At 43.0% G+C, this 16,614-nt stretch overlaps 1 protein-coding gene across 3 annotated transcripts in view; it reads right to left on the minus strand.

The window, feature by feature from the left end:
- NAXD (NAD(P)HX dehydratase) overlaps positions 1-11,199 on the minus strand; it is a 49,605-nt gene extending 38,406 nt beyond the window's left edge. The window contains exons 1-6 of one of the 3 annotated variants that reach the window (XM_066176762.1): positions 10,971-11,129; positions 9,076-9,656; positions 7,474-7,845; positions 3,932-4,082; positions 2,829-2,874; positions 1,111-1,199 (exon numbers count right to left, since the gene is read on the minus strand). In XM_066176762.1, the coding sequence (XP_066032859.1) occupies positions 1,111-1,199; positions 2,829-2,874; positions 3,932-4,082; positions 7,474-7,845; positions 9,076-9,637 (1,220 nt within the window). In that variant the 5' untranslated portion in view covers positions 9,638-9,656; positions 10,971-11,129. Of the gene's footprint in view, positions 1-1,110; positions 1,200-2,828; positions 2,875-3,931; positions 4,083-7,473; positions 7,846-9,075; positions 9,657-10,298; positions 10,518-10,970 lie in introns of those variants that run through there. The other 2 variants (XM_066176761.1, XM_066176763.1) reach the window with 2 other exon arrangements.
- Between the last annotated feature and the right edge of the window lie 5,415 nt (positions 11,200-16,614).

The raw sequence follows: 16,614 nt of genomic DNA on the forward strand, positions 1-16,614 counted from the left end.
GGGGAGTGGGGGGAAAAAGCTGCCAACAAAACACAACTGTTTAACTGTCTTCCTTCTAAGCACCACTGTCTCCAGCGACAGGAATGAAATCCACCTTCAGAATGCAATAAACTTATGGCTTCCAACTGCAGGCATCCCCATAAGGAAGATCCCATTCTTGTTCTCAGACACCAAAGTATTTCTACTGTCATAAATCCTTCCTGACAGCAATATCTGACAAACACGTTTTTAACTTATGCTTTTCCTACCCTAATCACAGCTCTGCCATGTACACCAACAGACTTTGACACACACTGGTGCGAGCTAAGCTTAGACACATATACCTAAGGCACACATCTTAATTCTCATTTGCAGTGCTCATTGCAAGCCATCATAACACCTAATTGAAACAAATTTATCGTATGGAATACGATCATCAATCAATAACACATTTCAGAATAAAAAATTTGGAGAAGTACACACACACACACACACACTCTGATTTTCCCAATTAGGAGGACAGTTACTTATTAAACTTTTCATCTTCTTGTTAATTAAACCCTGTATTTTACATAATTTTGGAACATCTATTTATTCCCAAGAACAGGTGTGTATCTCAAGCAACATACTCATGAAGAAAAAGGAGAATTAGCACCTCTCTTGCCTTGTAATTGTGCATAGGTGTCTACGTACACAGTAGCAAGAGGAAAACAAGACACGCTCCTGCTAAATACTATTAGGGCTGAAGAAGCAAGAGAACACACTCCATTTGCCTTTCAAATGCAGATTGCAAAATGCTGACTTGTAGTAATTTGTAGTTCTGGATCCTGCGACTGTTCACTGGTAAACGCATTACAATCAGAGAACACGTCAGCAAGAAGCAGAAAGAAAGATCTCTGCTTTTTAAAAATTGTACTTTGACAGTCACGAAAAGAAATTCACAACTGATTGTCCCATATTAAATATTCAACTGCTTGCAATGAAAGGACAAAGCCTGGAGTTTTTCTGATCTCCAGCTCATCCATCCAGTAACTCAGCAAAAGAAGTAACACAAACTAATCAATTATCAGACTGAAATATTCAAACTAGTAAGTCAGACTAGCTCATTTAAACAAAACATAAGTCACTTACAGAACTGGATGAACAATCAGCTCTGGACTATATGATTTGATTACTGTTGCTGCATCTTTGGTACAAAACACATGGGATAAATCTGCACCCTAAAAAAGAAAATTTGCAAACAGTGTTATCAAATTCATATTTTATAACAATGTTATCATTCCAAAGATTACTCAACTGCATTCTCTCTTATCAACAGTTTAAACAAATTCTATTATGTGTCTTCTATTTTGGCATAGACTAATAAGAAATGTTCTGTTCTTTTTGTATCTAACTTCAAATATATTTTTTTTCTGTTTCTCACTAACAGGATGACTTGAAAACGCAAATCTCAAATTTTTATTCACTTGAGGAATGTTTCTCATCTGTAGATGAGCAAAGACTACAATGTCTCATGTACAAAAGAACACAAATGAACATGAGAAAAGCTACATAAGAGAGCCATAATACTATTGTAACCTACTTGCAAAATACAGCTATGGCAACCCACGAAAAAATTTCTAGTCCTACCATTTTTTGCTCAATGGGCCAAATTTATCCAAGAAAAGGTTGGCACAATTTCGGCAACACACCCTATGTTAAATAAACATTGAAGCTGAGGAGTTGAGTTTCAAGCTTCTGCTACCAACTCAAAAAAACAGAATACACATAAAATTATGTAAGCAGTGACCAGACCAGTGATTTTGTATTGGTCATGCATACTGAAATTTCCCAATATTGAGGAAGTGTTTTCTCTGTTTTATTACTATAAATTTAACATTTCAAGCTACTCTGACTGTTTATGTACAGAAGCAACAGTCTGAAATCAAATGACTACAGCAAGGAACCTCCTAGTATTGCCACTGGATTTGAACATGGTGGCCAGAAAGCTGAGCGGCCTTGGGATCTTATAATAACATGGTTAAATAATAGCATTTCAGTTTTAAATCTTTGAGGGTTTGCATCCTGAGAGAAGAGGTAGTTGGAAATATCTGGAACGGTTACCTACATATTGAGAAATCTTCAAAAAGAAAAACATACACAATGAACTGGCACACTATATAGAGCATTCTGAAAATTAGATGTATTATGTAAGCATGACTTGTTTACATTCAAACAATCACCCTGAATTTATGTAGTCTGTTTAGCCATTTAATATGCCAATAAAATAAGGAAGTTTATGCTTCTAGGAAAAACAAGAAAAGCTAAGAAAATACTTCTGCTGAAGATCAGAATGTAAATAAAATGTGCTACTAGAAATTACATTGAATTCCACCCACAATCTTTAAACTTACAGCATGTAAGAATTTTACTAGGCTACAGTTTTAAGTTTTGAAAGAAAGTTATTTCATTCAACACAGTTATCAGGTCCAGCAAAAATTTCTGAAGAACTCACTATAGCACAAAAACGTAACTTTAAACAATAATCTAAGGTTATTTTATTGTTCACTTCTGGAGAAAATATTTTATCAAGTCTCGAAATTTCCTATCCAAGTCCCTGAAATTGTCAAATTCATATTTCTAACTTCATCTTACACAGAGAAAGGAAACACAGTGACTGAAATACAGTAAATGACACATTTACAAAGTATTTCTACAAATTCTGGGCTAAGTATTTTGTTTGCTCAAGAGAAGACCTTCTAGAGCTCAAAGTTCATGTGCACTACAGAATGAATGCTATTCTAAAAGTTATACCTAGGCAACAGAAATGATAAAAAGTTCATTTTGAACTTGTATGGAAGAACACGTACCACTTTGAGAGCTGTAATTGCAGCAAAATATGGTGCTCCAGTGTATCTAAAATGAAATAAAATTTAGGTTAGGAAACACAGTAATGAGATTAGATAATGATCTTTCATAGAAATATTTACAAAGATCATACCATAAACCAGCAAAATTTACTCAAGTAACAGAGGCAAAACTTTAGAGGCAAACAAAACAAGAGCCGAAAACTGTTTGCAAGCTAAATATGGGATCTGTGACCTGGATCAATCCCATCTGGCTTTAGATGCTTAACTAAAATGCCTACGCTGTGATTCCAGTTGCCCTAAATTCTCTTTATAACGAGTGAAGAGAGAGCTATGAACACAATCACCCCCCAAAAATGCTTACTTCAGCCAAGAGGTATGACCATTAGCCTCTAACTCCAGGCTATTCAACCCAGCTACAAGACAGCTCCTTTTTGCTCTTTATGGAATGTATATTAACGGCAGATGTCCAACAGTAGATCTCTCTTACAGGTTAAAGATGTCATCTTTCTTTCAAAAGGGGAAAATGAAAGACAGGAAGGTGTAGTGGCTCATTCAAAGTATTGCAGCCAACATTGTTTCTAGGTCAGTACAGCATTTAACTGATTTATGCAGTACATCTTTTCTCCCCTGAAATAGGATATTTCTATTACTCCAGTATGTAAAACAAGGTATTGACAGAATCTAGTAAACACCAATATTTATCAAAACAAAAAGCCCACAAGAAAACATAGCATAAGAAAATACAGACACACAGTTCCCAAGAAAGCAGAAAATCAGATGTGCCACTGTCTTACTCTATTTATTCTAAAATCTCATCATGCAATAGGAAAAGACTAACACTGAAAGCAGAGAGTTTGGTGGTCAAAAAAGAGAAGGTAGACACAAACAGCATTTTAATTTCCCGTAATATTCAGTATAAGAACTCTGCCACACATCTGCAAGGCACCATGTTCATTCCTAAGTATGCATGGTCATGATGATGGAGTATTAAAGCTCTCTGGAAAACTGTGGTTTAAATGTAAGGTGACTGAATGGCTTCTACAAGTAGTTATGACATCCTGAAGCTTTATCAGAAGCAAAAACTAAATTTCTATTTAACTTACTCTCGACATCCTCCAATAATGCCTATACGGCCATCTTGACCTTTATGTTTTTTCCCTGTTAGAGGAGGGATCACATTGCGCACCAGCTGAAAAATATTCTCCATATCCTTCAGTGTGTGTGTTCTGTGCAGTGAAAAAGATCTCTCTATAACTGAAAAGAAGAAAATAAGTGTTACTTCAAAGAATGTTCTTTCTTAAACTACTGCCATGCATTTCTTTTAAGCACTCATGTACACTAATAAAATCACACAAAGATACACAAAGTGACATACTTCTAAAATCCAAATGCTTTGTCACTTGAAAGCCTTTAGAACCGTGAGTAACTGGGGAAGGTGATAATTATAAAAACGCATCCGGGGTCTGAGAATATTTTCACTGACTGTTCACAGTCCTAATTTAGGGCTCAGGTACAGAAAAAAACAACAACCCAGAATACAAACATTTTGTAACTGGAAATACCTTCTCAGTTCAGCCTGAAATCAGTTCCATAATTAAGCTCAACTGAAATAGGAACACTTAGTAAGTACTAAACACATCCAGACACAGTGCAAGCACAAAGCAACTGAAACCAAATTTTAAATATACACCCTACCTGATATTTCGCTTCCCCTTAAAGACTTCCACCTCTTAGCAGAATCAGGGCCTATCTCACTGCTTTTTTATTTTGGTAGGCGGTTACAAAGCACAGTGAAAGTCTTTCTGCAAAACTATAATCCAACGCACTGGATGCAAACATCACAAATATCACACAAAGATCATTTTTAGCTATAACACATCTCCAGATCTCTGATGCAAAGCTGCATGCCAAGCCACATACTAAAGCAACTGCACACTCAGTAGGCTATGCAACAAATGACTCTTTCAAAAGGCTACAAAAATTTAGGGGAAAAAATTATTTCAACAACTAGAAAGAATTAAAACATTTACCTAACATGGGAAAAATGTGAAGATCACTGCTTCTACCAACAATGTGTTAAATATAAACTGAAGCAAATACACTAGAAGAGTAAGTTCTTAAAAGCTCCTTATTACCTGTAAAATTCTCTTCAGAAGAACGGCTTATTTGAATGCTAATAGAAAGTGTCCCAGACCACAGCCATGCTTACTTTCTTTTTTACAGATCTTCTAAAAAGCTTTCAAGGAACTGCTACACATGTATAACATAATTATGTAGAAAATAACTCCCATGATACTCCTTATTTTCAGCTATATAAAACTCAGTAACCCCATCCCCCAACTCCAAAATATAGAGGAGAGAAAAGAAGAGGGAGAAAAAAAAAAGAAGAAAAACTGTTCCAGAAATACTGGACATAATAAGGGGGGAAAAAAGTAACAAACAAGAAAATTTCAAATCTGTGTACCATCAGCAATATGCATTTTTTTCTCTGTCTTGCACAGAATCTAAACCTAAATAAGACATGCTAATCTTCAGTAATAGTATGCTTTAGTCTTCAATAATAATAAAAACTCCTGGCTGATCTTTCGGCTTTTGAATACAGGCATTCCACTCTTACTTGGAAATAATAAAAAAAAAAGGGGGGGGGAGGGGAAGAAATGAATGAAAATTAAAGAAAGAAAAAACGAAAAAAAACACAACCTGTTTTGGATTACAGTCAAAATAGCATTGCAGTGACCCAGAGGAGAACAAAATGCTCATCTCCTCTGGAAATAGGGCAGATTATTTTCTTTAAATCACACTTCATACACTTGCTGGTTTTCAACCACACAAGTATCTCATATAGCTTGGAACCCTGAAAGTGCAGTGCTGTTAAGAAGGCCTGTTTATTTGCTGCTGGTTTTTGTTCATGTGTGACTATAAAGTGACTACACAATAAATGGAGAGAAGACAGAGAATCATGCAAAAAGCCATTCTTAATATAGCCCTGCTCTACCTACAGAATTACTACGGCATATTCAGCTCTTAATAAATGAAATCTTAATTCCTTAAAAGATGTATTGCCTGAAGCATTATGTTCACATTTTAGCATAAACACTTTTTTACACCTTTGCCAATTACACGATTAGAATCTCAAATTGCTCTTGCCACAGTTAAATAAAAAAACCACATTTTTTGCATAGTGCAATATAGTAAACCTATATGATGAAATCCAGCGAGAAAAACTGAACCTCAGTTTCAGGTTGTTACACATAATTAAGCTTTTCAGGAAAAAAACTTCCAGAAGTAATGGTTAGGCCTTGTAGGTAACCTTCACCCCGATCTAGAACCTCAAATGATTTCCTACAGGATTTTCTAAAGCACACCAGTTATCCTCTATTTTCAAAGTGAAAACAACATTTGGAACACTGTATCCATTCATATCCCATGAAAATCTCCTGCCACCAGGAAATCCTACACACCAACTATCCACTCAAGAAACACAACCACATCTGCCAGCCTAAACCCTCAACAGGCCTAACCACCCAGTCTGCCAAGGATTTTACAGAGAAACAGTAACTAACACACAACTGAAACAGCCTCTAGGACTCAGAGAATGCCCCTTAGGATCTGGCATGCCAGATTATTATTCAACACTGATGCTGGGTGGTTTATTTTTTATTTTTTTTCACTTCTCAAACTACACTTTTCTTCTTCCAGGCAGTATAAAATTCAGAATTAGAACAGAATAAGACTTATTTCATTTCCATGCGGCAGGCTACAATCACTCAGCCCCAATTTGACTCTAGTTCCAGCACTGATGGAATATCCCTGATTTCCTCCTGCTCATGCAACCTACGTCCATGTACAAAGAGACCATGATAAAGATAAATACCACAGGCACACAAATCCCAAGAAGTTTGTTAATGATTGCTTCCATCAGCTTCTGGCCCACATATGAGGTACAGAAGGAAGAGCTTGTGCATAAATACCAACCCTTGAGATACTCTGCCTTTTTCTTTAAAGTAAATTCAGATGCCCATAGAATTTATAAAGAGCTGGTGTAGAAAAAAAAATAGGCAAATATTTTCTTCTTCTATTATGCCTACTAAAATAATGTAATGTTTAATTGATAAGATTCAGAATCTTACTGTAAAGAAATTTATTTCAAATAAGCTAGATCTTAACACCTGACTTACTTCAGTGTAGGCAAAACTCCACTCTTTTTCCAGCTCTGAAAAAACACATGCATAGCCTTAACTTCATATACTGGGCTATGCCTGATAACTTCAAGCAAAATTTCTGCTACAAAGTAAGCAATGCTTTCAGATTGCTTTCAGCAACTCCCCTATTTGCCTTTTACATATAAAACTTCTCCTAACTTCACTGTACAGAGACATGAATGGAGAAAGAAGTTCCCAAGGTTAACAGGGTTCAAAAGGTATGATTTTGCAAAAATTTGTCATAACTAATGTACCTGTATTAAATAATCTGTACAATGGTATGAATGATGATTTAATTTCATTTGACATCAGACAAACACCTTCACCACAGTAATAAATAATTCCAATTAGCTTTTATTTTCAAAAGCTGCTTACTACCAGTGCTTTCACACAGAAGTTTTTAAAAGTGCCCTAGCTTTTATTTATGCTGTAGAAGGAAGTACCTATCGGTGGAGAAAGTGTTGCTGTCATAGCATTATAGTTAAAGTTATCCGCATATGAACGATGGTTCGCTCTCCGAGGTGGACTTGCAGGTATAGACTGTGACCTTTGTGATACTGTAGAAGAAATTCCAGCCAACATCTGTCCCAACATCTGTAACATCTGGAGTTCTCGTGCATGCTCAGCTTCCCGACGCTTGTCCTCGATTTTGAGCCTCTGCTCTTCAAATCTGTAAAATTTCTCATCTGTATCCATGCTCTGTTGCAGGAATTTCTCCATCATTTTATCCAATGTCAAATTTGTATGGCGTTTTTTTGATCTTTTGGGCTGATTGAGAGCTGGGGTAATAGTTGGAGCATTGACTTCTTTAAAGCCTAAAGCAAGGAAAGAATCAATTATTTTTCTGATGGAAAACAATTTTCTAAGAGGAAAGCAGCAAAAAATCTCCCTACAAGATGTGACCTATCATCTCACACAAAGCATTAGGATACACTTTCTCAATGTGAGCTGTATTTAACTGGGATATTTTTCTTTCAGAGTAGTAATGCAAACCCACAAATTTCTACCAAGTTGCAAGGGTAACAGAAAAATCACAGAGGCATTTTTTAATTGTTGTAGTACTAAACTTCAACAATAGGAGTCTTTTTCATCTTCTAAAAAGGTTTAAGTGAAGGTTATTAAATAGTATAGTCTCATTTGTGTATTGCAGGTAATTACATTAATCTAAATTGAGTTTCAGTCTGTTGGCATTCTAGATTTGCATTTCAAAAGAACATTAGTGTAAACAACTCTTTGACGGGGTTTAAATGTAAAAAGAAGGTTGCTTAAACATCAGCCAATTGGCTGATTCCTAAGTGATGTCAACTTCTGAAGACAGGTTCATGTTTGTATTAAAAACCCTGCATTAATCTAGATTGAAAACAAACAAGCAACATTTCCCCTGCATCTCCACAATGCAAATGTGGAAGGTAAAGAACGTGCAGGGAAAGGACAGGCTTTACTGAAGTGCTGTTTCTGTCCACAAGCCCGATAAAGTTAGAAGCAGTGTTCCCGAAACAACCCATGCAATTTATTATTTAAAAAGTCTCCCCTAGCTTTCTGGCCCATCTGCAACAATAAGCAGATTTCTCAGGTATTATCGTCATCATCGTTTTAATACCGATTACCAAAACTGCACACAATCTGCAGGGAACAGGAAAATCCTCTAGCGAGAAGGATCCTTATTTTCTTGTACAACGCTACCTGACACTTTGTCTCGATAATCTCTGCGCTACTTTTCCACGGGGCTCCCATTGATAAATAGCGACTAAAACGCACTTGGGTCCCTGTCCGCAGCATCTCTCCGTGCCCGGTATGCAGCACTCCCAGCACCCGCAGCAGCCCGCTCCCCCTCCGGGCTCCCCGGTTCACGGGGACGCGCAAGGTGCAAGAGCGGGGGGAGGCACGGGCGGGTTCGGAAGCACGAAGGACGGGGCAGAAGGCAGCAGGATAAGGCAAAAGCCACTCAGAAGCGCGCTAGCTGCGGGAAGCGGCGGCAGTCGGGTTGCGAGAGCCCGCGGGGTGAGGGGAGGACACCCGGCGCCGGGAGCCCGCCGGCTACTCACCGTCACCGGGCGGCACGGGGATGGCGAAGGACGGGCACTCCACCTTGATAGGGTGGTCGGCGTAGGAAGAGCACTCGCCGGAATCCTCGGTGAAGTTGTCGCGGGGGGACTCCGGCCCGGCGTCCTCGTCCAGTTCGGCGTCCAGCTCGCGGCTGTTGTGCGGCGTGCCCGGCGTGGGCGGCGCGGCCAGCGGCCCCGCGGGCGGCTGGGCGCCGTCGGGCGGCGGGGCCAGCGGCTCGGGGGCGCCGTCGGGCCCCCCCCGGCAGCTGAGGATCCGGTCCATCTCGTCGTAGTACTTGCATATCTTGCGGGCGTGCCCGTTCTTCTTCAGCCCGTCCCGGGCCTGGTAGTACTGCCGCTTGAGGCCCTTGATGCGGATGCGGCACTGCTCGGGGGTGCGCTCGAAGCCCAGCTCGGCCAGCCGGCACGCCACGTCCCGGTACACATGGCTGTTCCGAAAGTTGCCGTCCAGCGCCGACTGCACGTCCGCCTCGCCCCAGATCTCCAGCAGCGCCCGCGTCTCCAGATCCGACCACAGGAAGCCCCGCGTGTTCGTAATCATCCTTGGCCGGCCGGGGTCACTGCAATGGCCGCGCACCGGGGAGAGGGAAGGAGGGAGGGAGGGAGAGAGGGAGGGACGGAGGGGGCGGAGGAGGGCGGCGGGGAGGAGGGAGGGGGTTTAATGCCCGCACGCGGCTCTCCCAGGGGGCGCCTACGCCAGCCCCGGCAGCCGTGGTGCGGCGGGAAGCGGCGGAGAGCCGGGCCCCGGGACCCGCATCCCGGGCCGCCGCCGCTCGCAGCCCGCACGCACGCAAACAAAACTTTCCAGGCGCCGCTTTGCGCTGCGGGCACCTGCAACAAGAGGGGTGGTGAGGTGGCAAAAAAAAAAAAGAGAAAAAGCAGCCTCTTCCCCTTGACTCGCCCCCTCCGAAAACGATGATGATAAATAAAAAATAAACAAGCGGGCACCCGGCGCAGAGCCGCGGTCCCCTCCTCCCCCTCACTCAGGCAGTCATCCGTGCGCTGCCGCTCCCCCGCCCCGGGCTCCGCTGGGAGCGACAGGACGACGGCACTGGCTGGACTTGGAGGCTCTGCTCATCACAGTGCGCCTGCCTCCCTCCCTTCCTCCTCCTCCTCCCTCCCTCCCCGCCGCAGTGGAGCGCGATCCCTGCCCACACACACACACACACACACAGGGCGCTGCAGTTCCGCTCGGCGCCTACCTCACCCCCACGCACCGCCGTGCCGGGCCGCGCCGCGCCAGCGCGGGCAGCGACATCGCTACGCCGTGTCACCCAGGCCGGGGCGGGCGGGCTTCCCCCGCACCCCGCACCGGCGTGCACACGCGCGGCAGCGCTGCCCCTGCAGGCCGCCACAACAGCCGCGCCGCAGCCGGCGCCGCCCGCAGGCCCACGGGGACCCGGCAGCCGCTGCCCTTGGCAGCCCCTGCGGCGGTGCTGGGGGTCGGGTCTGTGAGCGCTTCCCCCGCCCCCGGCCGTCCCTCCGCGGGGCAGGTGAGCGGCCCGGCCGGCCCCCGCGGCAGGCGGGGGTGGGCTGCATCGTGCCGGGTTCCGCTGCCGCCCCTTCGCTTTGGTTTTGCTCTCCGGCAGGGGCGTCACGAGGCCGCCCCCGCCTCCCTCCCGCCTCGGCCCGGCCCCCGGCGGGGCCGCCCGGTCCGGCGACCTTTCCTTCCCTGGGGAGCACGCACCGGGCCAGCCGGCCGCGGGCTCCGGCAGCACCCGGCCCGCCCCCCCCTCCCGCCCGGGCCAGCGCTCGGAGGTTTGTACCTTCGTCAAGCCGCAGCCAGAGGGCCGCGGCCAGTGCGGCCAGGGCGATGACAGCGCCCCGTCCCCACATCCTCGCGGGGGGACAAGGCAGGGCCGCTCCGCTCTTACCTCGGCACAGCGCGGGGCTCCGCACACCCGCTGCCCAGCGCGCACAACTCATCGGCGCGGCTTCCGCCTCCGCTCCGCTCCGCGCCGGCGGGGCCGGGCAAGGCTCCGCGGGCGGGCGCGCCCTCCTGGCACCGCTCCGCGCCTCCCCGGGCGGGGCCGCCGCGGAAGGTTGTGTGTTAGGGCCCGGCTCGGTCCCGGAGGGGAGAGCTTGGAGCGCCTGGCCCGGCCGTCACGGCGCATTGGGGCTGTCTTCCCGGCCCTTTAATTGGCAGCTCTTATAAACTCCCAGGAATTTACCACGCTGCCGGCGTTTCACGCTCTTCCCATCCCTCACCTCGCCAGGTGTTTCCGAGAAAACTCCTCATTTACAAGTGTGATTTGCTTCTAAGGTGCTATTTCTTGCTCAGATACATCATTTCCCCCTATACACAGCGCTTGCCCTGTACTCCACTGGTGAGGCCACACCTCAAGTACCGTGTCCAGTTCTGGGCTCCTCAATCCACAAAGGACACTTGAGGTACTGGAGCAAGTCCACAGACAGGAGACAAAGCTGGTCTAGAACACTCGTCCTGTGAGGAGCAGGTGAGGAAGCTGGCATTGTTTAACCTGGAGAAAAGGAGGCTCAGGAGAGACGTTACTACTTTACAGATATCTGAAAGGAGGTCATAGCCAGGTCAGCCTCTCCTCCCAGGTAACCACTGACAGGACAAGAGGACACAGTCTTACACTGGGCCAGGGGAGGTGTAGGTTGTACATCAGGAGGAATTTCATCACAAAAATGGTGATTAGACCTTGGAAGGGGCTGCCCAGGGAGTTGGTGGAATCATTGTCCCTGGAGGTGGGTAAGGAAAAACCCGATATGGCCCTTACTGCTGTAGTCTAGTTGACGGGTGTGATCCTGTGATTTTATAGCAGCATTCCATTATTGTTTCCTTTAAAACACAACAGAGCTGGTGAAACTACCATTGGATGTTCACCTTGGGTCCTATGGTACCTGCTTAATCTACACAGTGAATCAAAATGCAGCATCACCCTGGAGAAACTTAACAAGATTATATGCATGAGAAATCTGAAACATTTTTTAAAACTCAAAACAGCTGTAATTTCTGCTCTAGGCTCCTGGATATTTAAAGAAAGAGTGTTAAAAAACCTAACTGGCAGTAAAATGTCAGTGTTTCAATTAATATTTTGAAGGCATGAAGACAGGCAATATTTTCCTTTTCTGTGTTATATATAAGCTATGCTCAAACAGACCTGCTGGTGTTACCTGGACCAAACCCAAGCACGAGATACTGATGTCTTTCAGCTTCCGAAGCATTGCTTAAAACAGCCATGCTGTCTGCAAAGTACAAGACAGACAACCTGAACTTTTAGTGACCCTGGTTGATCAGTAACCCATGTTCCAGAGCAGGACCTTGGATACCTGATGACTTCACTGTCAAGTATTAACTTGTTTATTGAAAAGTTGCTTTTCTATAGGTCCTGGTGTCTGGTATGATTTGAAAGCCAATACCAAGTCAGTGAAATTTTCCCTTCATTCAGTTCAGCACAAGTAATGCTTTTCACCCTCTGACTATCTCAATGGCAGTTCAAAAGATAGATTAAACAGACATTTAGTTTGCACATGAATTTTAACCCAGGAAAAAAATGTTGAACACCGCATTTCATACACTCATGTTTGATTCCAACTGGAAGGATAATGAATGTGTAGATTCCCATAACTCCAGCACTGATTTAATGTCTGGAAGAGAGGGAGGAAAGAATAATGTGGATGTTTTTTTCATCCCATCAAGTGTCTCCACCAGAAGCATGTCTTGTGCCCAACAAAGGAGATAGGAAGAAAGACACAATTGTAATGTTTTATGCTGAGTTCTGTGGTAGCATCTCTGTAGCAGAGATGGAAGGAAGTTCTTCGGATGCTGCAGGCCCCTCAGAAATTGTGGAGGACCCAATTCTCAATTTGTGTGTAGAAGAAAACCTGAGAGTATCTGTGGGCTTCCCCTATGCCACAGTTCTTCAGCTTGTTATGCACAACTTTGTTGTGCACAATAACTTCGTGTAACAACAGGAGTGTAAAAGAGGAGTGTAAAACCTTTGAGCAAAACACATTGCCACTCCTCTGACATTCTCCTGCCATGCATCTAACTCAAGTTACCTTCTCCTGGTATAGCTTTGGCTGCCATCTCCATACCTTTACAGTATAAATCCATAACTTCTGGTGCCATCTCTGAGTGCAGCAACAGCAATACTACTTAACCAGCAGATGAGGCAGAGGAAAAGGGCCTTTAACAGAACTACAGAAGGTAGGAGGTGTATGAGGCAAAAGTTCACACTCCCACCAAAGAGGTTGAGAAAAAGCAGCTGCAAGAGGCACTTACTTCTTCAGGTATATGTTATGCTTCTCCAATTATTTTTTTATTGAGCTTTCTGTTCTGCCATTCCTGTCACTTTCTCTGTTTGTCCCTCTTTTATGAAAGGAGGAATGACCCTGCAGAGTTCCATTTACTTCTTTGTCAAAATCATTCTGGCTTCTTTGCCTGTTGCCCTGTTGCTGGCTCTTACCTCTTCCTCAGAGTTTTGTCCCTTCTTCCCTAGCTCTTGATCTCAACCTTGAGTTCCAGCATTTTAACCCTTTCCTAGCTGCACTGTCATGGCAGCATATCCTCCTCATAAGTGGATTAACTACTGTAACCTGTACCTCCCCTGCTACACAAAAAAAGAACCATCAGTAGCCAGCCTGAGAATGTCGTACTGCTGTCAAGATAGGCAAGAGATTGTAGGTTTGACTTTGTAGTAGATGGCAGCAGCCACTGAAGCTGGCGCTTGCTGGGAACAGTATGGTGAGGGATGGACTGTAAGCTAGATGTCCCTAGGTGGAGACCCCAAAACAGTGACCATTCAGGACCATCTTTTCTTCTGCAGGTTCCTGATGAATCTCTGTTCTCAACATCTTGGCTCTTTGCTTCTGATCACTTCGTACCCACTCAGTACTTCAGTCCTATCCATCCATTTGGTAACTGTTGCACAACCCTGCCTACCAAAGCCATTCCGAGGTAAATGTGGACAGCAGGTGTCAATAGCAGAGTTTGCAACATCCTTTGATTGCATTCTCTCTACTCAAATAATTGACAGCTTGTACTAGAATCACCGTTTAATATCATAAATATTACAAACATATCCCTGTCAACATTTGCATATTAATAATTGCAATAGGAGGTTTAAAAATACATGTGGAGAAAGGGAATGGAAGAACTCAGAAGTAATAAGTAGCTCTAATTGAAACTGTCCTTAAAATATGACCAAGGACTTCTTTGTTGTTGAAATGTGTACCTGGAAGCACCTTTTGTTGTGAAAAAAATAAAGGAAGTCTTAATTTCATTTGAATGAATACCTAGCTAAATTGCAGCTGTTGGAATTGATAGTGGTAATAGAGAAGGCAAAATGGTATAGATGTTCTGATAAAAACAGGGGCAATCCTGCAGGTGTTATTAGTAGTGCTATTTACTGTCATTAAACTGAGTGGAATGAGAATATTTTACACCACTAATATGTTTATCTTAGTACAGGACAAAATGTGGCTATGTGGTATACATTTTTGTTTATTAATTTGATGTCTCTCCAGGCCACAAAGAAACTAGGGACACATAAAGCTAGAGTAATTACTCCTGTCATTTCACTTAGTGTATTTTTATATTCAAGAGAAAGGATAGCAGCAAGCAATTGACAACAAGCTGTTACAAGAACACATCAACATGGCCTTGGTTTCCCTATGGAGTTTACTAAACTGGAATGTTGTATGGGCTGAAGAAAGAAAACTATATGGAAAGAAACATACCCACACCTGATTAAATACTGTGTTAATTCTGTGATTCTTCATATTCTTACCAGTGCAGCACAGATATTATCACTTCTAGACATACTCAGTCTAATAATATTTGTGAAGCCCTGTGCTTCACTAGGTAATTTTTGTTTTACCCGAAGTGAACACTCTTTTTGCTGAGTGTTAATGGTGAAAAAAATAACCATGAAGGAAACAATAAAGAGGATGTTTCTGGTTTGTACTCTCCTTAGAGCAGGCAATAAGAATGATCTATGTAGTGCAATAGAAGTGAAGAGGGTTTTTCGGGCTCACCCAAATTCTTCAAACAAGTTCCTGATATCTAGTGCAAACAACTATGTAAAACCTCTTAAGCAACAATCAAAATGTTAAAACAAATGGCCTCTTTTCCACAAGAATAAAGAGAACAAAGAGACTGTCAGAAAGTTGATACTGGGGAGTTACACAGTTTTTTTAAAAAACTGCTTTATCCTGTTCTTTGGTGGCAGAAGGTAATACTTGCCAAATCCATTAACTTACACAATTTAGAACACTGCAATTATTATGAAATACACCACTTATATAACTTTTTTACTGTTCAGTAATGTCATTTAGACATGATTTATTTTAATTGTGTTGTAGCTCAGCCTGAAGGCTTTGCCTGAGTATCGTCTTACCCATTGTACATATACAAATGTCAGCCCCTTGCTCAAAACTCAGTTTTATGTGCATTTAAGAGACATGAATACTCAGAATGATGGACAGATTTGTAAAAAATAAATTGGTTTTACCTTAAGTGATACAGCTCAATTCGGTCTTGGAAAATCCTAGTGCATATTGAACATGACTGCTTGAGGAATGCTACATGCTGTATTCACAAAGGGATTTGAACACTGAAAGGTTCCTCTTTCAGGGACCTTGCTTCCTTTTTTTCCCCCTGTAATGTGTTGCTAGTTATCTCATAGATCCAGCATATGAACTTTAGCAGTTGTGTCCCCAGGTTTCTCTGAAGTCTCTGTGGTTGCTTCCCCTGCAGCCCCTAAGGCTTGCATTTGTAGTCAGGCTCAGATTGCTGTAATGCCACGGGTGATGTCTGCCTCCAGTTGCTTCTGGAGCTGTGCATAATCTTGTTGCACACAGGAAAAAGCTGTAGTTCTCTTTCCTCCCTGTGAGAGCTGTTCCTATTACGTATTCCTGAGCTCTCATATATAGAAAATATATTCTAGTCCTTAATATGCCTGAGCTTTAATTTACAGGTGCTGGAATTAAACACACGTACCCTGGTTTTGGTTACTAAATCCAACTAAACTGAACTAAATCTTCTACTTCAAAGTCAGCATATCTGCATGTACATTATTACTTCCTGTGATTGCCACAGCTGTTTAAGTGTATGGGCAGCAACAATTCATTTTCTTCATGCCAAGGCCAGCTCTGCAAGTTCCACTGGGATAATTAATCCCATTGTGGGAGGAGAAGGTCATATAAAAATAAAAGCTAAAACAGGGTAAGAGGGTGGATATAACTATGTTGTTTTAAAGATGCCACATCCAAATGATGATTTTCCTTGCTGTACGAGACTAGCTATCCCAGTATAAAGCACCTTTATACAGATACAGCTATAGATTGGACATGTCAGAAGTTGAGACAGCAGGGAAACTACATTGCTTTAGTTCTATCACAGTAATTAAAATAGGACCTATTTTATTTGGGACAAGCCCCAAATAATATACGATCACAGAAAATTACTTCATTTGGCAAATGATTTTCCACGAAGAAGCTCATCCTTTCGTGTGAAGTAAACTTTTCAATCCCCCCCACTTCCATTTT

This window comes from Chamaea fasciata, unplaced genomic scaffold, assembly GCF_029207755.1.
Source record: "Chamaea fasciata isolate MVZ Bird 193981 ecotype frontalis unplaced genomic scaffold, bChaFas1.0.hap1 SCAF_2, whole genome shotgun sequence".
Classification (NCBI taxonomy): Eukaryota; Metazoa; Chordata; class Aves; order Passeriformes; family Sylviidae; genus Chamaea; species Chamaea fasciata.